We start from the raw sequence: 21,962 nt of genomic DNA on the forward strand, positions 1-21,962 counted from the left end.
TACATTTACAAATGCAATGAGTGATGAAATATTCTCAGAAGAAATTTTCTCAAATTTTTCTTAAACAAATGAGCAAATGAAAGCTTAGATTATTTGTAGGTTTTGTTAAACTACTCAATTGCCTTTGTCAGGCTTGGAGGAGAAAAAGAAACAGTAATTGCAAAGCAAAATGTGAGGTGCTTTAATATATGTGTGTGCAAGGTTGAAAGGGAGCATGTAAGGGGAGAAAAGTTGTTCAAGTTCACTGAATGTCTACTATGTCCTTTCTGTGTCCAGTATACTTTATGCCATCTCATTTAATAGCCTTCCAAGCAAAATGAGGAAAGTATGTGTTTCCACAAGACCTATAAAGGAAACCAATGAAGGGAGTTCGTGTAACTTTCCAGTAGTCAAAACAACTAGCAAATTCTGGACCCAAGATTAGAATCAGGTCTTCATGATGCCAAAAATGGCTCTTTCCAAAAGTCCAGAAGGCATGGACCAATGATGCTGAAGGTATTCAAGCCTCCAGCGTGATTAAATAAAACTGAGGGGATGTCTGCTAGGGTCTGTAGATAAGCTTCTCAATCTTACAGGAATGAACAGGAATGGCTCTGCACAGAGAGCTGAGACAGGCACACATTTTGGTTGTCATAATTGGGCAAATTTATATAACAAATCCAGAGAAACATACTGACTCTAACCAGTAAGTGGATCAGTGCTCCAGCCAGTGAATGACTTCAAGGTATAAAATTTTAAAAACATAATACAGCTTCATGCACAAAATCTTCAAGGAATATATAGTTCTATTTTAGTTCATACATATGCTATGATTCATAAGTAGGTTTTAAAGTGATACACGTACCAGAATGTGTGTATGTGTGTGTGTGTGTGTGTGTGTGTGTGTGTGTATGGATAAATGGGTAGATAGAAATAGATGATAGATAGATAGAAAGATAGATAGATAATGGATAGATAGATAATGGATAGATAGATAGATAGAAATAGATGATAAATAATAGAGAAAGAGAGAAAGAAAAGAAAGAAAGAAAGAAAAAGAAAGAAAGAAAGAAAGAAAGAAAGAAAGAAAGAAGGAAAGAAGAAAGAAAGAAAGAAAGAAAGAAAGAAAGAAAGAAAGAAAGAAAAGAAGGAAAGAAAAAGAAAGAAAGAAAAATGCCAGGCATAATGCCAGGCAATGATTATTGTAAGCATTCTCCATGTATAACCTCATTTGATCACTGTAACATTCCTACAGGTAAGTAGAATTTTGCTCTCAATTTTACAGAAGGGAGAACTGAGCATCAGAGTTTAAATAGCTTTCTAAATGTCACACAAGTAATAACTGCATTTGAACCCATATAGACTGAATAATGTGTGTGTGTAGGTAATTACTATTAATGATTTGGCTTTCTATAAAGATGAGAAATGAGATAATCCCAAGAAAGAAATATAGAGTGCTATAAGGCGATGGATATTATTTTCCATGTGTTCCACTCAATATGCCACATAGGATATTTTTATTCTTTAAGGACAAAAATATTTTGCCAATTTCATGACACTCCTTTGCTTATTATGGATGAGTCAACCTCCCACTTATCCTAATGAATCTATTTTTATTTCTGGTCTGAACTGGTTTCACAGTTTACTCATACCACTTCTTCTTGGTTCAAATGAGCATTGCCAATCTTTCCACTACAGTTGGACGTAAAAGCCTGCTGATTCTTTTTCTTTGTTAGCGATGCATGGAGGTAGCCTTCTAGTTCTCTCCTGTTGATCTGGATCCATCACAGACGCCATGGTCACCCCAGAGCTGCGTGATGAGAGGCATGGTAACCGGATATGCAGGAAAAGTAAGTTTCCTTGGGTGACGGAGAATGAAGGGAAAATCAATAAAAAACAAAATATAGGACAGTCTAAAAATGCCGAACTCTTTCCTAAAGGAGGAAAACTAGTCAAGTTTATGAGGTAGAGGAAGCAGCTCTGTAAAGTAATGCAAGATTGGGGAGAACGTGTGGCGTTTTATATCTGTAAGAGAGTGAGCATAAGCTTGTGACAATGAAAATATTTGGGGTGAATTTTATGGTGTGTGCATCATATGCCAATAAAAAGGGTTTTTTTTTTTTAAATGTACTCCTCCAACAGAGAAAAGTTATTTGCCACAGATTTGCCCAATCCTGTAACGGAGATTGCATTCACTCTCTCAACTAGCACAGACCACGGATGGATTGAAGTAGCTGATGTCTTGCTAAAGTGAGTGAAGATATTTCTAAATGTTTGCGCTTGGGTCAGGTGGATTTTCAGAATCGTTCAGTGTCCAGTGTCTTTATTGTTTCCCCGACATCATCTGGATGAAAGTTGAGAAAATCTGGAAGATGGCTTGAAGATACTTATTAGGGCTGAAAAGGGCTTTTGAAGTGTAAGGATTGACTGAGCCTAAAAATTATGCTAATTTTAACTGGATTGAAATGCAAACAGGCAAACTAACAAATGACAAGGAGGCACAATGAAACGAAACAAAACGCCACCGTTCGCGACAATTGATAGGGTTTCTGTTAGACAACACGAGTGAGCCGTTTTTGCCAAATTGCATGATAGGAATAGGAAAGCTTTCAAAACTTCATGAAAAAGACAGTGAAGAGAAACAAATCATTTCTGCAGTTTACCGGTATGAATTCCGATAGCAGCTATCCAGCGAGTCTCTCAATAAACAAATCTAGTAATCTTAAAAGTGGAGGAGACTTCAGTAGTCACTTAATAAAACTTCTCACTTCGTGTGACATTTCTAGCTACAACATTTCTAGCAGAAATTTCTACGCCAGAATACTTGTAGCGATAACATCTCTATCTTGCAAAGCGGTCTGTTTCAATTCTGAGCAATTTTAATTAGAAGCGTCTTTAGCAAATGCAATGTATTTTTCACTTAAAAGCAGGTCAAAGGCTAAATTTTATTTTGTTTTTTACCACAATAAAATATATTCAGTCTTTTCTTTTCAGCATGGCTTATTGAGCACTCATCACGCACACTCGGGAGGCCTGGGTGATTTCTTGAGCACCAGAAAATGTAATAATTGTCCGAAGGCCAGAAGGAAGGAAGCAAAAGCAGAAATCCAAAACTTGCCTTGAGCATATTTTCTTTTTTTGTAGCCTCACGCTGCTGTATCTCCCAAATGCAAGCCCTGAGCCTTATCACTCTTAGCATTCATGCACACTCATGCACACACACACACCGCTCACATGTATAAACTAGCCTTAGATCTCCACAGGGCTTTCTAGAAGTCCCTTATGTTGATTTCCCAAATCTCTGTCTTTCCCCTGCCTCTGAACTTTCCTCAGTTATTTTTTTTTAAAGGGTGGAAGCAGATATCGGCGGATTGCCATTGTCTCATCCACTAAGGAATTTGTTCAAGAATGGATTGCTAACAGAATGACTAATTTTTCTTATCAGATAGAATTTGTGTCCTTATGACACTAAATAATTCCCTTTGATATCATTGAAAACTAACAAAACAGAGGCACCTGGGTGGCTCAGTCAGTTAATCGTCAGATTAACTTGATTACGGCTCAGGTCATGTCTCACGGTTCCTGAGTTGGAGCTCCGAGTTGGGCTCTGCACTGACCCTGTAGAGTCCGCTTGGGATTCCCCACACGCCCTCTCTCTCAAAATAAATTTAATAAAAAAGAGAGAAAGAAAAATAGTGGGACACGTGGATGGCTTAGCTGGTCAAGCATCCGACTTCGGCTCAGGTCATGATCTCAAGGTTAGTGAGTTTCAGGTCACTGTGCTGACAACCCAGAGCCTGGAACTTGCTTCAGATTCTGCGTCTCCCTCTCTCTCTGCCCCTCCCCCGCTCACACTTTGTCTCTCTCTCTCTCTCTCTCTCTCTCTCTCTCTCTCTCTCAAAAATAAGCATTAAAAAAGAAAAATAGCACAACAATAAATGTAAGTGATAAGTAGAAAGTTTAGGGGCGTGGTATACAGAGGCGTCCCAGAAAGAGTGAAGTATAAAGGGACGGGGTTATTTTTAGTAGTAGCAGAAGAAAAAGTATCATAAGAGAAGAAACCTATGCTCCTCAAATTGGAAAAAGCATGCACAGTGATGAGCAGAAAGATTAAAAGGATGTTTTTGGTAATTTGATAACTGCTACTGAATTTCAAAACATCAAGTACAAAGAGGAAATCTTGGAAGCCTTCAAAGAGAAGGAAAACACGCAAACCGGATGAACCCTAAGAAACCGAAAATCCTCCTCTGGATGGTAAGTTTCTCATCAGCGACAGCAGCTTCGTAAAGAGAATAGTGCAACTTCTTCACGTGCATAAAGGGGTTTTCATTCAGGTTTTTCACTCAGTCTAGCAGATGTTTGAGCAAATTTTCAGATGTAAAAATTTTAAAATGATTGCGACGCGTCTCCCGAAATGAATTCACAGGAAACAAAATCAAACAAGAAAAATACAAAAAGACGTAGGGCACAAGAACAATTAAAAAGCCAGAGGACCGAAACCACTAAGTACAAATAAGTGATTTTTTTTTTATAGTACTGCAATGACCTCGGATGAAATCATTAATCTCTCTGAGCATCAGTGTCTGCATTTATAAAATAAGGATAATTCATCTTGTCTCACGGACGTTGTTATGAGGAATGAGTCAGGTTTTCCGTGAAGAGTATCTGGTTCATTGCCCGATAAGTATTCAGTGCTTAGGAAAAGGTAACTCTGCGTATATATACACACTTATGCATATTTGGCCTTACACACAGATGGATGAAGCAATACACTGAAATCTTAAGCACTCTGCCATGCTACCTTCATATCCCTGATTATCTTCTAGTTAGTGTTCTTTAACACAGATATGGCACATGAAGAAGGGATGCTCTCCCAACGGCCAGGTGAAGCTAACAAAGCGACTGTTAATATGTAATTGGCTAGACTCTGGATTCAGAGAAAACATACATTGAAACATAATTCATTGTTAACATGAATTAACAGCCGAAGTTTTGTTTTCCCTCATTCTTGCAGGTCCATACCTGGACGAGATTTCTGCAGTTTGCTGTCCTCACCTTCTTCCACTAACCTCATCAGAATCCTTCATATCTTAACTCTTTCCATCGTGCAGCGATGGGAGTCTTTCTCCTCTTTACCCTCGTGAAACGGATCTGTGACCATACAAAGCTGACTGATTTATTTGGCCAAATGTATTACATTTTATTTATTTATTTTTTTGGTAACACTGATGTCCAGCGATCTAAAATTCAGAATCATTTTGAAAATTCTGTCAGTGTTTGCTTCCTATATTTTGGATATCTGGTGTCTGGAATGTATATGTTTATAATTTGGTTAGATTGCATTTTATTTTTTTTTTAACCTTTTTTTAACGTTTATTTATTTGTGAGACAGAGAGAAACAGAGCACGAACAGGGGAAGGTCAGAGAGAGAGGGAGACACAGAATCGGAAATAGGCTCCAGGCTCCGAGCTGTCAGCCCAGAGCCTGACGTGGGGCTCGAACTCACAGACCGTGAGATCGTGACCTGAGCCGAAGTCGGACGCTTAACCGACTGAGCCACCCAGGCGCCCCTAGATTGCATTTTAAAATAGTACGCTTGCAAGCTAGCCAGGAACCTTATTATATTAATTCTTCTATTTCCTCTCCTCACAAACCCCATGGATTGGGATTATAATGTAAAAAGATGGCCTTGTCCAAGTACTGCTTTTTTCATAGCCTTTAAGGTTGAATTCTGGACCAGAGAAGCTTTCCTGTGAGGTAGAAACAGAAAGGGGCTGCCGACAGTAGTCTGTTGTGTTTATAACTCACAGTCTTGCACTCCAAGGTCATGAGGTCTCCTCAAATTAAAACATTGGCCTTCAGTCATGATACTATATGAGGTCACTGATGCCTGGAGAACATGTAAAGTAGCTGGGGACCTGAAAAAGGTAACCCCTCTAAAACGCAATAATTCCTAGAATATTCCAAGAAGAAAAATCGAAGAGTTATTATGAGAATTAAAACATAATAAAAACACTCAACAAGATTAGGAAAACCAAGTGGAAATATTAAGTATGGAAATATATTTGAAATAAAGGACATTTTGTAGAGTTACTCAGTAGAATTGATGCCATTAAGAATGAATTAGTCTAAAACACAGTAGAAAAGAAAACGAAATGGAAAATACAAAAGAAAAGCAGAGCGATATGAAATGCAAGTAGAAATGCCAACTCAAGAAAGTAAGAGAAGGAGGATCTGAGAAGGAGAGAGAGATGGAGAGAGACACACACACACACACAGAGAGAGAGAGAGAAAGAGAGAGATGAAATGGAGGATAAATTAAAGAAAGCCAAACACAGAATTATGCGGTGCCTGGATGGCTCAGTTGGTTAAGCATCCATTCGGCTCAGGTCATGATCTCACTGTTTGTAGGTTTGAGCCCCATGTTGGGCTCTGTGCTGACGACTCAGAGCCTAGAGCCTCCTTCAGATTCTGTGTCTCCCTCTCTCTCTGTTCTTCCCCTATTTTCACTGCCTCTGTCTCTCAAAAACATGAATAAAGGTAGGGGCGCCTGGGTGGCGCAGTCGGTTAAGCGACCGACTTCAGCCAGGTCACGATCTCGCGGTCCGTGAGTTCGAGCCCCGTGTCAGGCTCTGGGCTGATGGCTCAGAGCCTGGAGCCTGTTTCCGATTCTGTGTCTCCCTCTCTCTCTGCCCCTCCCCCGTTCATGCTCTGTCTCTCTCTGTCCCAAAAATAAATAAAAAACGTTGAAAAAAAACAAAATTAAAAAAAATAAAAAAAACATGAATAAAGGTTAAAAAATAACAAAAAAGAGAGAGCCAAACACAAAATTAAAATTGGTATTAGGGGGTTCCTGGATGGCTCAGGCAGTTAAGCATCTGACTCTTGATTTCAGCTCAGGTCATGATCTTACAGTTCGTGGGTTCAAGCCCAGAGTCAGACTCTACACAGACAGCACCGGGCTGCCTGGGATTCTCTCTCTCCCTCCCTCTCTACCCCATCCCCTTCTCTCTCTATCTCTCTCTCACAAAAAAATAAACATTTAAAAACCATAAATATGAAAATTTAATGAAATATTTTGAAAATGATTCATCAGTTGTTACAGGTTGAATTCTGCCCCCCACAAACTCATAGGTTGGCGTCCAAACCCCCAGTATCTCAGACTGTGATCTCATTTGGAGATCGAGTCTTTATTAAATTAAAACGAAGTCAGTGGGGGTGGACCCCAATCCATTATGACTGATGTCCTTATTAAAAGGGGAAATTTGGAGATAGACTCACATACAGGGATAATGCCCTATCAACATAGTGATAACTATAAGCCAAAAAAAAAAAAAAAAAAAAAAAAAAAAAGCCTAGAACAGATCCTTTCCTTAAAGCCCCCACAAAGAACCAACCCCACCAACACCTTAGTTTCAGACTTCCAGCCTCCAGAAATGAGACACAATAAATATCTGTTGTTTAAGCCACCCAGTCTGTGGTGCCCCATTAGGGCAGTCCTAACAAAGTGAAATACCCGTGCATCTATCAACTTAGATAACAGAGGATCAATAGATTTGGGGGAGAGAGAAAATGCCAAAACGAAACGTGAAAAAAGAAATAATTAAAGTAAATGTGGAAAGGGCACCTGTGTACCTGGGTTGAGCAACCAACTCTTAAATTCCGCTCAGGCCGTGGTCTCACGGTGCGTGAGATCGAGCACCGCTTCCGGCCCTCGCTGGCAGCACGGAACCCGCTTGGGATTTTCTCTCTCTGTCGCTGCTCATCCTCCACTTGTGCTCTTTCTCTCTCTTTCTCTCAGAAATAAATAAATAAGCAGTTCTTTAAAAAGACACCTTTCCCCTTTTACTGTGATCATGAAACTGAAGGAAACCAGAATGCGTATCCCCAAATATGTCTCTTTGACATAAAAAATATTCTGCACCGAAAGCAATCAGGAAGCAATGAACACGGGAGAAACTCACCCTACTCCACCTTTTCCACCTAAAGATATAAATTCTCCTTTCACTACACCAATTCTTATTAGCCCCTGGAAAGCAAACCGTACTCCATTAGCTTCCCACAGAGCGCCACCTTTGGAAGAAGACTAAACCTGCTTTTCCTTCTGCTGTTACTTCTCTCCAAAAGTATTGTTCACTGTGGAAGATGCTAAGTAGGCTGGCTTTCTAAAATCCCCTTGGATTTCCTCTTCGTTTTGGCTTCTCCCATGTGATGGGTCAGTACCTTGTTTTTCCCTTATTAATCTTTTTGTTGAAAAGCCCAGCCGAGGGGTGCCTGGGTGGCTCAGTGGGTGAAACCTCCGAGCCTGGAGACCGCTTCCGATTCTGTGTCCCCTTCTCTCTCCGCCCCTCCCCCACGTGTGCTCTGGCTCTCTCTGTCTCTCAAAAATAAATAAATGTGGGGCGCCTGGGTGGCGCAGTCGGTTAAGCGTCCGACTTCAGCCAGGTCACGATCTCGCGCTCCGTGGGTTCGAGCCCCGCGTCGGGCTCTGGGCTGATGGCTCGGAGCTTGGAGCCTGTTTCGGATTCTGTGTCTCCCTCTCTCTCTGCCCCTCCCCCGTTCATGCTCTGTCTCTCTCTGTCCCAAAAATAATAAATAAACGTTAAAAAAAAATAAAAAATAAATAAATAAATAAATAAATAAATAAATGTAAAAAAAAAACTTTTTTAATAAAAATAAAATAAATAAATAAATAGCTTTCATTCTTTTTATGCCACTGTTTTCCAGAGTGGCTGTGCCAGCTTGCATTCCCGCCAACCCGGTAAGAAGGGTCCCCGTCTTCTGCATCCTCACCAACACCTGCGGTTTCCTGTGTTATTCATTTTAGCACGTTCTGACAGAGTGAGGTGATATCTCATTGCAGTTTTGATTTGCATTCCCCTGGGGATCAGTGATGTTGAGCATCTTTTCATGTGTCCGTTTGCCATCTGGACGTCTTCTTTGGGAAATTGTCTATTCATGTCTTCTGTCCATTTCTAAAATGGATTATTAGGGGTTTTTTTGGAGGGGAGGTTGAGTTATATAAGTTCTTTATATATTTTGGAAGCATTTAGTCTACTTACATTCAAAATAATTGTTGATAGACATGTATTTATTGCCATTTTATTACTTGTTTTGTAATTGTTTCTAGAGATTTTTTCTGATCCTTTCTTGTCTTTGTCACTGTTGGTCTCTCCTTTGCATTTAAAGAGTCCGCTTTAGTATTTCTTGCAGGGCTGGTTTGTGGTCATGAACTCCTTTAGTTTTTGTGTATCTGGGAAATCCTTATCTCTCCTATTCCAAATGATAGCCTTGCTGGATAGAGTATTCTTGGCGGCAGATTTTTCCTAGTCAGCATGTGGAATGTATCATGCCCTTCCTTTCTGGCTTCCAAGTTTCTCCTGGAGAGATCTGAATCTAGCCTGAAGGTTCTTCCCTTGTAAGTTAAGGACTTCTTTTGTCTTGGTGCTTTTAAGATTTTTTCTTTACCCTGTATTTTGCAAGTTTAATTACAATGGGCTTTGTTGTTGGCCTCCTTTTGTTAGTTTTGATGGGATTTCTCTGTGCCTCCTAGGTCTGGATGTCTGTTTCCTTCCCCAGATTAAGGAAGTTTTTAGCTGTTATCTCTTAAATAGGTTTTATGTTCTCTCTTCTCTGGGACTCCTATAATACAAATGATATTACTTTTGATGGAGTCACTGAGTTGCCTAAGCCTATTCTCATTTTCCATAATTCTCTTTCTCGCTATTGTTCAACTTCATTATTTTCCATTATTTTGTCTTCTAGGTCACTAATTCAGTCCTCTGCTTCTTCCAGCCTGCTGTTCATTGAATCAAGCCTGTGTCCAATCTTGCGTATTGCACTCTTCATCTCTGATACTTTTGTGACTCTTTGATTTCTGTGGCAAGGGTCCCACTGATATCTTCCTTTTTTTTTTTTTTCTTCTCAAATCCAGTTGAATATTGTTATAGTTGTTGCTTTAAATTCTGTATCAAGCACGTTACTGATATCTGTTTCACTTAGATGTCTGGCAGTGGCCTTACCTTGTTCTTTCATTTGGCATTTTGTCTAAGTCTCTGCTTTCTTCTTTGTGTTCGAAAAGCCAGTCATGTCTCCTGCTCCTCAAAGTAGTGGCTTTATGAAGAAGGAGTCATGTAATGTCCAGGGCCTGATGCTTCAGGGAGGATCCCTGGTTTGTGCCGCATGTGCTCTGCTGTTGTGTTTTGCAGGGGCTCTCTTTGCCTACTGTGGGCAGTGTTTGGTCGCTGGCCTGAATGTGGTGAGTTTTAACTATGTGTGCTCTAGTCTGCTGTGAAATGAGACCTGTCACCACCCACACCAGAACGGAGGCCCTGCAGAACTCTCTGGTCAGGAGGCGTGGTCTGGGCAGGCATTTGTGCTGATCTTCTCCTGCCAGGGTTCAGGGGTGTGGGACTTGATGTAAATAAGTCAGGCGGACAACGTTGGCATTGCATTGTTTCTTGCAGATGGCTCTGTCTTTATGCTGAGGGGCTGGGGGCGTGGGGAGGGGCACACACCAGCATCTTTGTTCCTATGAATGTTGACTCTCAGTAATGAGTTCTGAGAAGTGTAACTAATCTCCCCTTTGTGTGCCCCAGCATTCTTGCAATCACAGTTTCAACATTGTCTTCCTCCAGATTGTCTGCCTGCCTTGTCTCCAGGAGCAGCGCAGTGCCCTCAAGGCTCTATTCCCGCCAAGCCTCCCGACCTTTAAAAACCCAGGCTTTAAGCCCCACTGGTTGCAAGAACTGATGAAATTCAGCCCCTCTCATTTTCCAAGCCAATGTCTTTGGAGAGATGTTCTCCAAAGGAGATTGTGCAATCTCCTATGTGCTCCCCTCTCTCTCCCTCCCTTTCCTGTGACCAGTACCCCCTCCCCTCCATAGCACCCTCCATCTATTTCTCCCTTAAAACATGTCTTCCCACCTTCTTCAATGTGGCCTCTTCTCTCGTTTTACTTGTGGAGTTTGTTTTGTCAGTCTTCAGGTCAACTTCTAAGGTATTTAGGACAATTTGACAGTTTTCTTTTTTAAACTTTTTTTAAACTTTTTTTTTAACGTTTATTTATTTTTGAGACAGAGAGAGACAGAGCATGAACGGGGGAGGGGCAGAGAGAGGAAGACACAGAATCTGAAACAGGCTCCAGGCTCTGAGCTGTCAGCACAGAGCCCGACGCGGGGCTCGAACTCACGGACCGCGAGATCATGACCTGAGCCAAAGTTGGCCACTTAACCGACTGAGCCACCCAGGCGCCCCTAATTTGACAGTTTTCTAGTTGTGCTTGTGAAATGAGAGGAGCCTGTGGCTCTCCCACTTCTGCCAGGATCTTCCTGACTCTCCAAATCCTTTTTCCTGATATTTAAATGCATGTGAGTGAAAAACATTCTTTCCAGATTGTTTCTACATTTGCTAAGTAAGTGTCAGAGAAGATCACTACTAAAAGTATTCCTGTTTGTTTTAATCTCTTAACGTTTCCATGAATGCCAAATCGCCTCTCTGATTCATTCTGCTCACCACAAATTACTGCTTTTATCTTGACATTTCCTTGCTTAAATGCATTAAATTTCTCCCTACTGCTTACAGAATAAATAAAAACATTTATCTTAATTTTTCTACTGTCCTATGATCCGATGACTGTCCTTTCTCCCCTATCTTTGATTTTGTTGATTTATGTTGTCTTTTATAGCCACTTGTCTGATCATAGCCCTTTTGTTGAACCTCGGACTTTCTTGATTACCATCCACCATTCACACTATTTCTACCTTTTGAAATAACCTTGCATTTCCTCCTTCCTTCCACCAAGTCTAAGTGATCTCTCCACGGCTGATGCCCCATCTGAACAGCTACAGCGGTCATTGGTACTTCTCTTCTTTGCACTTCATAAGGTCATTGTATCCTTTATTACTTTAAGATGTAGATGCTTTTAATGAGAGTTTTTTAAATTGATTATTATAAAGAGGGATAAACGAAAATAAATATTCAGGCTAGGTTTCTCTGGACATTTTACAGTAGACATTTATTTGTTTTGCAGTTCACAAATTGAAAAAATGCTGGATGTTACACCTTTGTATGTATCTCTTGCTCATACTGACCATTGCCATACTAGGTGAGTACCTTAGCTCATAAATTGTCTATGCTTCTCCATGCACAGTAGGGCCAAACATATCTCAGACTTAATCTTGGATTTCTCAGTCCTGGAGTAATAAAAAGGTCTTGTAGAGACAAGCCCTCAGATTCCTACCAGTTTGGCAGGTTTTACCACATTCCTTGCCTTTCTCAAAAATGCTCTTGGGGCACCTGGGTGGCTCAGTTAGCTAAGAGTCCGACTCTTGGTTTGGGCTCAGGTCATGATCTCATGGTCATGAGACTGAGCCCCACACCAGGCTCGGCTTTGACAGCCTGGAGCCTGTTTGGGATTCTCTCTTTCCATCTCTCTCTCTCTCCCCCTCCCCTCCTCTCAAAATAAAGAAACTTAAAAAAAATACTGTTGGATCTTTTCTTCGTGCTATCCATTCTGATTAGGAGAGGTGATATTCCATTGTGGTTTTGATTTACATTTCCCTGATGATTAGTGATGTTGAGCATTTTGTCACATGTCAGTTAGCCATCTGCACATCTTCCCTGGAAATAATGTCTATTTAGGTCCCCTGTTTGTTTTTAAATTGGATTATTTGGCTTTTTTTTTGGTGTTATGAGCTATTCCTATATTTTGGATATTAACTCCCTATTGGATATATCATTTGTAAGTGAATAAATAAAGAAGACGCGGCGTATATACATAATGGGATATTATTCAGCCATAAAAAGAATGAAATCTCCCCATGATGACGACAAGGATGGACTTAGAGGGTATTATGAGAAGTGAAGGAGGCCAGAGAAAGACAAATACCGCGTTATTTCACTTATATGCAGAATCTGAAAAATAAAATAAGCAAACAAAAACAGACACAAACTCAAAAAATACAGAGAACAGCCTAGTGGTCGCTTGCCAGACGGAGGGAGTTCGAGGAATGGGCAAAATAGGTGAAGGGTATTAAGAGGTACAGACTTCTTAGTTATAAAATAAATAATCATGCAGATTAAAAGTACAGCATAGGGAATATAGTGAAGTATATCATAATAACTTGGAAGGTGACCAATGATAACTGCGTTTTTCACACTGAGCATTTTCTAATGTATAAAACTGTCAGATCACTATGTTGTACACCTGCAACTAATATATGACTATACCTTAGCTAAAAAAGTGAATTAAAAAAAATTAAATAGGGTCACCTGGCTGGCTCAGTCAATAGATCATGGGACTCTTAATCTCAGGGTTATGAATTTGAGCTCCATGTTGGGTGTAGAGATCACTTAAGAAAAAACAAAAAAAACCTAAATATTCTAAATATCACAATACAGTCATCTTAATCTCAAAATACAGTCATCGTCTTGAATTATAGTTCTTAGTCTTTTTTTTTTTCAACATTTATTTATTTTTGGGACAGAGAGAGACAGAGCATGAACGGGGGAGGGGCAGAGAGAGAGGGAGACACAGAATCGGAAACAGGCTCCAGGCTCCGAGCCATCAGCCCAGAGCCCGAGCAGGGCTCGAACTCACAGACCGCCAGATCATGACCTGAGCCGAAGTTGGACGCCCAACCGACTGAGCCACCCAGGCGCCCCTAGTTCTTAGTCTTTGAGTAAGATAATTATAAATTTTCAAATGACCACCAGATGACAACACCAATAGTCATGTTTTTTTTCCAATGTTTGTTTGTTTGTTTTTTATTTTTTTTTAATTTACATCCAAATTAGTTAGCATATAGTGCAACCGTGATTTCAGGAGTAGATTCCTCAGTGCCCCTTACCCATTTAGCCCATCCCCCCTCCCACAACCCCTCCAGCAGCCCTCAGTTTGTTCTCCATATTTATGAGTCTCTTCTGTTTTGTCCCCCTCCCTGTTTTTATATTACTTTCATTTCCCTTCCCTTATGTTCACCTGTTTTGTCTCTTAAAGTCCTCATAATAGTCATGTTTTTTAACTGAGAGTACTTTGTGCAAGTTAAAGAACCAATATTAGTGACACCCGGGTGGCTCAGTCAGATGGACGTCTGACTTTTTGGTTTCTGCTCAGGTCATGATCTCACGGTTTCATGAGTTTGAGCTCTGCATTGGGTCCTGCACTGACATTGTGGTCCCTGCTTGGGATCCTCTCTCGTCCTCTCTCTCTGCCCCTTCCCCACTCATTCTTTCTCTCTCTCAAAATTTTTTGTTTAAAAAAGAACCAATATTACATACACTACACTGATTATTTTTATTTAATTCTCACAAGGCCATGACATAAGTATAATTATGAAATCCATTTACAGGCACAGAAATAGAAGCCAGAGTGAATAAGCTGCCTCTCACAAATGACAAATTCCAGAGCCAGAATGGGGACTCTTGTCTGTCTGGTTCTAATTCCTGATATTTTAACCACCAGGCAATATTGTCTTTATAACTTCAATATTTCTTTGCTCTGATTTCTTTTGGATCAAGATTAAGTTATATTACTAACAGTTGTTCTCGGAAACATTTATGATGTAAAAAAAAAAAATGTCATAGGGGCGCCTGGGTGGCGCAGTCGGTTAAGCGGCCGACTTCAGCCAGGTCACGATCTCGCGGTCCGTGAGTTCGAGCCCCGCATCGGGCTCTGGGCTGATGGCTCGGAGCTTGGAGCCTGCTTCCGATTCTGTGTCTCCCTCTCTCTCTGCCCCTCCCCCGTTCATGCTCTGTCTCTCTCTGTCCCAAAAATAAATAAACGTTGAAAAAAAATTTTTTTAAAAAATGTCATAATGGCACAAGTGATTTGTTGCAAGATTTTCTCTGTTGGAGTAGCTTTGTGAAAATGAAGATTTTCACACTTTTCTTCTGGACACTGTTGGTTCATTTTGTGAAAATAAGTCAAAGGTAGACTTTTAAATTCCTGAGCAGTGACTTTAAAATAGTCTCAGAACTTGATTTTCCATTGCATGCTTTGCTTAATACAGCACTTAATTTAGGACTTAAGTTAAAGTAACACTTAGCACCCTTGGGGCATCTGGTTGGCTCAGTTTGTTGGGCATTCAACTCTTGATTTTGTCTGAGGTCATGATCCCAGGGTCATGGGATCAAGCCCTGCATTGGACTCTGCTGATTGTGGGGCCTGCTTAAGTTTCTCTCTGTCTCCCTCTGTCCCTCTCCCCTGCTCACACTTTCTCTCTCTCTAAAATAAAAACATAAAAAAAACAGTAACACTTAGCACTCTTTATGCTTGTTTTCTTTGTCATTCACAAGAGTACTGACATTCTTTTTTTGTATAGCTTTCTGTCACTATTAGAGTCCTGGGAGTGCAATGTTACTGGTATTTAATTATCTGACAGTTAATATATTTATAGAGAAGTGTTTTTATAAGAAGTCTTTACATTCATTCATTAATTGATTATTTAAAAAAATTAAAACACAATATATTTCATTTCCTATCTGTGGTAGCCTGAATCTGCCTCTAAGTATTACCAAAACAAAACAAAAAAAAAAAAATTCATGGCAAAGTGAGGAGAGAAGGCTTTGGATTTGGCCTGACATTTAAACATTTACTTGGTTCTTTGCCAGTTACATTAACTTATTCAAACATTTGGAGGGCAGGGACTTTATCCTTTTCTGATTACTCATACTTACCTGAAACCTTGAAACATAAAATTCTCAAAACATTCTGTACAGAAATAAATTCACCATTATTCCAGCTTCTTTGGCACTGAATATTGGTGAAGGAGAAAAAATTTTTACTAACTCATATGTCAGTGATTTGTTGTCATTTATGGTGAGTTTTACTTCCCTGTCTTGGATGTCCTTTTATGTCTAGGACCATTCATTTCTGTAAGGAAAGACAAGCCTTCCTTTATTACCCTGGTCCGTGAGACCGAAATGGTATTCGTGTCTCTAGGTATCTGTCGAGTGCTAAATTTTGTGCATTATTTTGGGAGGACGTCCATATAGACTATGAGAGGCTGGTAGTTCCATTCTTCAGAGTAGAAGCCAGGGAAATCAGATGAACTATGGACTGCTCAACCCTTGAATGGTTTTCTTTACAGACAGCAAGGACTGAATTCATCCATCATTCCATGAGTGAATTTAATTTTAGAGACTGCAAACTGTGGGGGTAAAAGTGAAACTGATTAATCAGAATGAATAGAAACTCTCTTTAACTTATTTTTTGATTCTTTCTTTCTTTCTTTCTTTCTTTCTTTCTTTCTTTCTTTTTTGTAGCAACAAAACTTTCAAAGCGTTCCCAAACTATGGCATGTGAGAACGAATGGATTGGATTAAGAAAAAAGTGTTTCTATTTTTCCAGTGATACCAAAAATTGGACAGCCAGCAAAAGATTCTGCAGTTCACAGGGATCAGAACTTGCTCATATTGATACACGAGAGGATATGGTAAGAAAAGGAGAAATTTCTCAATCGTTTCAGTGCTTAAGTGTTACTAAGAGAGAATTAAAATGATAAAAGTGAATACTCTATGATGATATATACCAGACAGTGTTCTAAGCACCATAACTATAAAAACTCATGCGTTCTTCAATCCTGGTCTATGAAGTAAATACGTAAGTACCCCTATTTTAAAGATGAAGAAAGTGAGGCACAGAGCTGTTGTGTAACATAGCCTTCGTCACAGAGCCATAACTTGGTGAACTGGGATTTGAACCCACACAAATTAGCTAGTCATGCTAGGTCCTTAATCACAATGCATATTGTTTATATAGCTAAATGTCTTTATTTAATGTTTTTAGATTATTAAATAGATTGTTTTAATACTTTTACATTTTGATTCTGCCGAGAATAGCCTGGAAAAATTAAAACAAATAAAAAAGATATGGCTCTTGGAATTGAGGATAAGGATCTGAAGGAAATAGCACAGTTTGAAGAAAATGAGACAATGAATAGAAGTGAAAGAGGGCAAAGGAAGGGAAGCTTGGGCTGCATGAGCACCGAGTGAGGGAAAGGGTTTGTTTATAAAGAAAGTTGACTGTGGGGCGCCTGGGTGGTGCAGTTGGTTAAGCGTCTGACTTCAGCCAGGTCACGATCTCGCGGTCCGTGAGTTCGAGCCCCGTGTCAGGCTCTGGGCTGATGGCTCAGAGCCTGGAGCCTGTTTCCGATTCTGTGTCTCCCTCTCTCTCTGCCCCTCCCCCGTTCATGCTCTGTCTCTCTCTGTCCCAAAAATAAATAAACGTTGAAAAAAAAAATTTAAAAAAAAAATAAAGAAAGTTGACTAATGGGTTTGTGGTCCAATACCAAGGAGCCAAGAGAAGAGAAACTAAATCCATCACTCAATATATTTTGTTGCAATAAATCATATTCATCCAGAAGTTAGTCTGATTTCTGATTATGTGAGAAAGCATACAATAGCAATAATATTCTTATTCTGGTATCTACTCAAACGACAGTTGACCCTTGAACAACACAGGTTTGAACTATACAGGTCCACTTACATGCAAATTATTTTCAGTCATTACAGTAGGGCACTGAAAGTGTATTTTCTCTTCCTTATGATTTTTTTAATAACAGTTCCTTTCTCTAGTTTGTTATAAAAAATTACTTACATAATGTATGTAGCATACGAAATGTGTCAGTTGTTTCCATTAGCAGCAAGACTTTCTGTCAAAGGTAGGCCATTAGCAGTTAAGTTTGGGGGGAATCAAGAGTTATACTTGGGGGTGCCTGGGTGGCTCAGTCGGTTGAGCAACAGTCTCTTGACTTCACCTCAGGTCATGATCCCAGGGTCATGAGATCAAGCCATGCATTGGGCTCTGTGCTGAACATAGAGCCTGCTTAAGATTCTCTCTCTTTCTCTCTCTCCCTCTGGCCCTTCCCTGCTCATGCTCTATCTCTAAAATTAAACAAATAAATACATACATACGTAAAATTGAAAAAAGAGTTACATTTGGATTCTCAAGTGCACGGTGCCGTTGTTCAAGGATCAACTGTAGTTTATGACTGAGTTTTCCCATTTTAACAGTACTTATACTCTCCATTAAACTCTTTCCCCCTGAAATCCCTCCTCTGGTTTTTGAGAAAGGACCTGTGGACAAAACAAAATAGAAGCATTAGTTCTCTGTCACCCTTACAGAACATTCTGTGCCGGTTCCTACAGAAAGTGCTCACCTCCCAATTTTGTTATCCAAACAGACATAGCATCATATCAGTTTATGGTCTTTGTCATTCACTCTGGAACTAAAACGTACTGGTGGTCTATGCGTTCAAACTTGAAAGAAAGGAATTAAAATATGTTTTCCTCCTCAATAATGAGAAATAGAAATCACCCCTAAAGATGACCCAAGAGAGTGTAGCTCAGAGGATTTCAATGACTTGGTGGAAGTCACTCTATTGCTTACAAACGTTTAGGAAGTACAAGAGCAAAGTGAAAATCTTGCTGGTAAAACTAACCTCAATATCCCTACCTGTTGCTATAGAAGCAGGAGGGCATGTAGATTAGGAGGCCAATCATGAAAGATGGGATAGTGGGGGTGAGAAGCATGTTCAGCAATATGCTCAAAAATATTCAGCAGCAGATAATGCCCTGACTTTTCGTGAAAGGATTTTTTGAGGAAGCACGCAGGAACTTCTATGCACTGGATCGGATTGAACAGAAAACAAGGAGAGTCTTGGAAGTGGACCAATGGCACCACATTCAATCCTTGGTGAGTTTCCAGTTTAGTAGGAAAGGTTTTATGGCGGTGTTGTATACAAATTTAGATCATTTTAAGTTGTATTATTACAAAGAAATCTTTCTATTTGTTACGTGCAACTGCCTTCGTTAGTGTCCACCCTGTAACATGTGCCCTTTCACATTGAAACATACCTTAGAACAATCCATATCTCTTCCGCCTTGTTAAATGACACACAGTGAGGGGGGCCTGGTGGCTCATCAGCTAAACGTCCAACTTTGGCTCGGGTCATGATCTCACGGTTTGTGGTTTGAGCCTCCCGTTGGGCTCTGTGCTGACAGGTCAGAGCTGGGAGCCTGCTAAGGAATCTGTGTCTCCTTCTCTCTCTGCTCCTCCCCTGCTCATTTTCTATCTCTCTCTATCTGAAAAATAAATAAACATTAAAAAGTAAATAAATAAATAAATGACACAGTGAATTTTTTTGTTATTTTATTTTATTTTATTTTACTTGTATTGCCAGAGTCTTGCTAATAAACACTTCTCTTGATAATGCAAATTCAACTCATTTGCAAATTCTATTTTTTTTTTTTAACGTTTATTTATTTTTGAGGCAGAGAGAGACAGAGCATGAACGGGGGAGGGTCAGAGAGAGGGAGACACAGAATCTGAAACAGGCTCCAGGCTCTGAGCTGTCAGCACAGAGCCCGACGCGGGGCTTGAACTCACGAACCGTGAGATCATGACCTGCGCTGAAGCCGGATGGTCAACCGACTGAGCCACCCAGGTGCCCCAGCTCGTTTGCAAATTCTAAACCAAACCACAGGTATCACTTGCACCTTTTGAGAACTAATTGTATTTATACAACATCTCTTTGTTTTAAAGAATTAGTGATCACATAGTTGTCTTTAACTTTCCATATGCCCATCATAAACAATATTATTTAGTTGGGTAACCATTATCGAGTGAATGTTGCTTTCTCACTTATGTACTATTGCCCCTGGAAACAAGGGCTGTGTGACTCTTCTCTTGTAGCCATGTACTCCTGCCTTAGCATTTCATTAGGTTCTAGATAAACAATGGAATGAATTAAACAAATACTAAAATATGTGAGACGTGACAAATTACACTTACTACAGAAAATGGAAAAATCGATCATCAGCAGAGCAAATTAATAGAAACGATTGCAATTAGTCCCTTTGGGTTCTATCTCAGTATGTGTCAAACGTGTCAAATGAATATAAAACTTATTCCTTACCTTCAAAAAGGAACATCAGCTAAAAACATGCCAAGAAAATGCTTTAAAAAAAACTTCTAGAGATCTTTGGATTTAGCAAACACAGTCTCTCCTGATAGATGGATAGAAATAGATATAGATAGATAAATATAGATAGATATAGATATGGATATAGATATAGATGATATAGATATAGATATATAAATGATATAGATACAGATATAGATATGGATATAGATATAGATGATATAGATATAGATATATAAATGATATAGATACAGATAGATAAATGTAGGTAGATATAGACTTATATCTACATCTACGGCTTATCCATGTCTATCTATATCTATATGTATATCTGCCCTTCTACTTATTATCTTAAATAAGGTTACAGTTTATACTAATAATCATAATAATTAAGTATCTACCTTCAGTCTTCTATTCCTTTAATGTAGCAAATATTTTTGTATAGCATATAGTGATGGGTGAGTACGGAGCTGAATGTTTTGTCTGAAATGTCCCGGATCACTGGAATCTTAATTTGATTTTTGATTACAGCTGTCAGTGGTTCCCAAACTAATTGTAATTATTCCTTTTCAGGTTTGAAATTAGTGGGAATGGATCCTTTGCATTTCTGAATGCTGACGGAGTCCGTAGTTCCAGGGGATTTATTGATATCAAGTGGATTTGCAGCAAACCTAAGTTTTAATAGAGCGAAGAACTGAAAAATGGCTGTGGTACGTCTAATGGCTATTCCGTGGATTAGGAGATTATAGGGAATGCACTGCAAAGCAGAACACATTTTTGATATGTTCATTCTGGCACGTAGCCCACTGATGTATTGCACATTGTTTCCCTGAATGCATGCTTAATAAATATGGGAACTTGAGAGCAGCTCCGGGAGACTTCCCTTAGTCTTCCTGTCACCTCTTTTGATTTGCATGGAGTCTTGAGTAATCCTTTCTGCCATCTTCTGTTTTGCTGGACGAAGCCAAAACCCAAACCCACAAATGACTATCACACTTCAGAGATAAAGGAAAGGCCTAGATAGGCAACACTTACTTCTCACTTGTTATGCTATTGAATACAGAATTTTGTGGGGCACGTGGGTGGCTCAGTCTGTTAAGCATCTGACTTTGGTTCAGGTCAGGATCTCAGTGTTCATGAGTTTGAGTTCTGTGTTGGGCACTGTTGACAGATCAGATTCTGGAGCCTGCTTCAGATTGTGTCTCCCTCTCTCTCTGCCCCTCCGCTGCTCATGCTCTTCTCTCTCTGTCTCTCTCAAAAATAAATAAACATTAAAAAAAATTAAAAAAAAAAAGACTTACCTATAATACCTCAAACCATAGAACTCTTAGAAGAAAACATAGGCAGTAAGCTCTTTGACATTGGAGTTTTTTTTTTTCGACCAGTCTCCTCAGAGGCAAGAAGAAGCCAAAATAAACAAATGATATTACTCAAACTAAATAGCTTTTGCAGAGTGAAGAAAACCATCAATGAAATGCAAAGACAAATTACTGAATGAGAGAAATCATACATCTTGTAGGGTTAATATCCAAAAAACATAAAGAACTTCTACAAGGTAGTATAAAAATGATTTAAAAATGGGCCGAATAGACATTTTCCAAAGACACTCAGATGGCCAGCTCGCACATGAAAAGGTGCTCAATATCACTCATCATCAGGAAATGCAAATCAAAACCACAATGAGATAGCATCTCACACCTGTCAGATTGGCTACGATCAAAAAGAAAAACTAACAACGTAAGAATTATGTTGGCAAAGATGTAGAGAAAAGAGGATCCTTGTACACTGTTGGTTGGAAGGTAAATTGGTGCAGCCACTATGGAAAACAACATGGAGATCCCCCCCCCCCATATTAAAAATACAACTACCGTATGACTCATCAATTCCACTTTGGGGTATTTTCTGGAAAAAAAACCCCACAATTCAAAGAGATATACATACCCCTATATTCATTGCAGTATTTACTGTAGCCAAGATATGGAAGGAACTTAAGTGTCCATTGATAGATGAATGAATAAAGGTGTGAGATATATATATATATATATATATATATATATA

The 21,962-nt window shown here is 39.5% G+C and overlaps 1 protein-coding gene across 4 annotated transcripts; it reads left to right on the plus strand.

Annotated features, from left to right (window-relative positions):
• The first annotated feature begins 1,636 nt into the window (after nt 1-1,636).
• On the plus strand, nt 1,637-20,682 carry CLEC2A (C-type lectin domain family 2 member A). 4 transcript variants are annotated; one of them, XM_040488971.1, is made up of 5 exons: nt 1,637-1,829; nt 12,011-12,085; nt 16,246-16,415; nt 18,573-18,676; nt 20,478-20,682. In XM_040488971.1, exons 1-5 carry the CDS (start codon nt 1,775-1,777, stop codon nt 20,584-20,586), a joined length of 513 nt encoding a protein of 170 aa, XP_040344905.1. In that variant the 5' UTR covers nt 1,637-1,774; the 3' UTR covers nt 20,587-20,682. The 4 variants fall into 4 exon arrangements, with proteins under 4 accessions (XP_040344905.1, XP_040344906.1, XP_040344908.1 ...); XM_040488974.1 differs by having other exon boundaries at nt 1,801-1,829; nt 16,331-16,415; XM_040488973.1 differs by lacking the exon at nt 1,637-1,829 and adding an exon at nt 3,855-4,233.
• Nucleotides 20,683-21,962: the final 1,280 nt, after the last annotated feature.

Source organism: Herpailurus yagouaroundi, unplaced genomic scaffold, assembly GCF_014898765.1.
Source record: "Herpailurus yagouaroundi ecotype Mexico unplaced genomic scaffold, PumYag 166, whole genome shotgun sequence".
Taxonomy (NCBI): domain Eukaryota; kingdom Metazoa; phylum Chordata; class Mammalia; order Carnivora; family Felidae; genus Herpailurus; species Herpailurus yagouaroundi.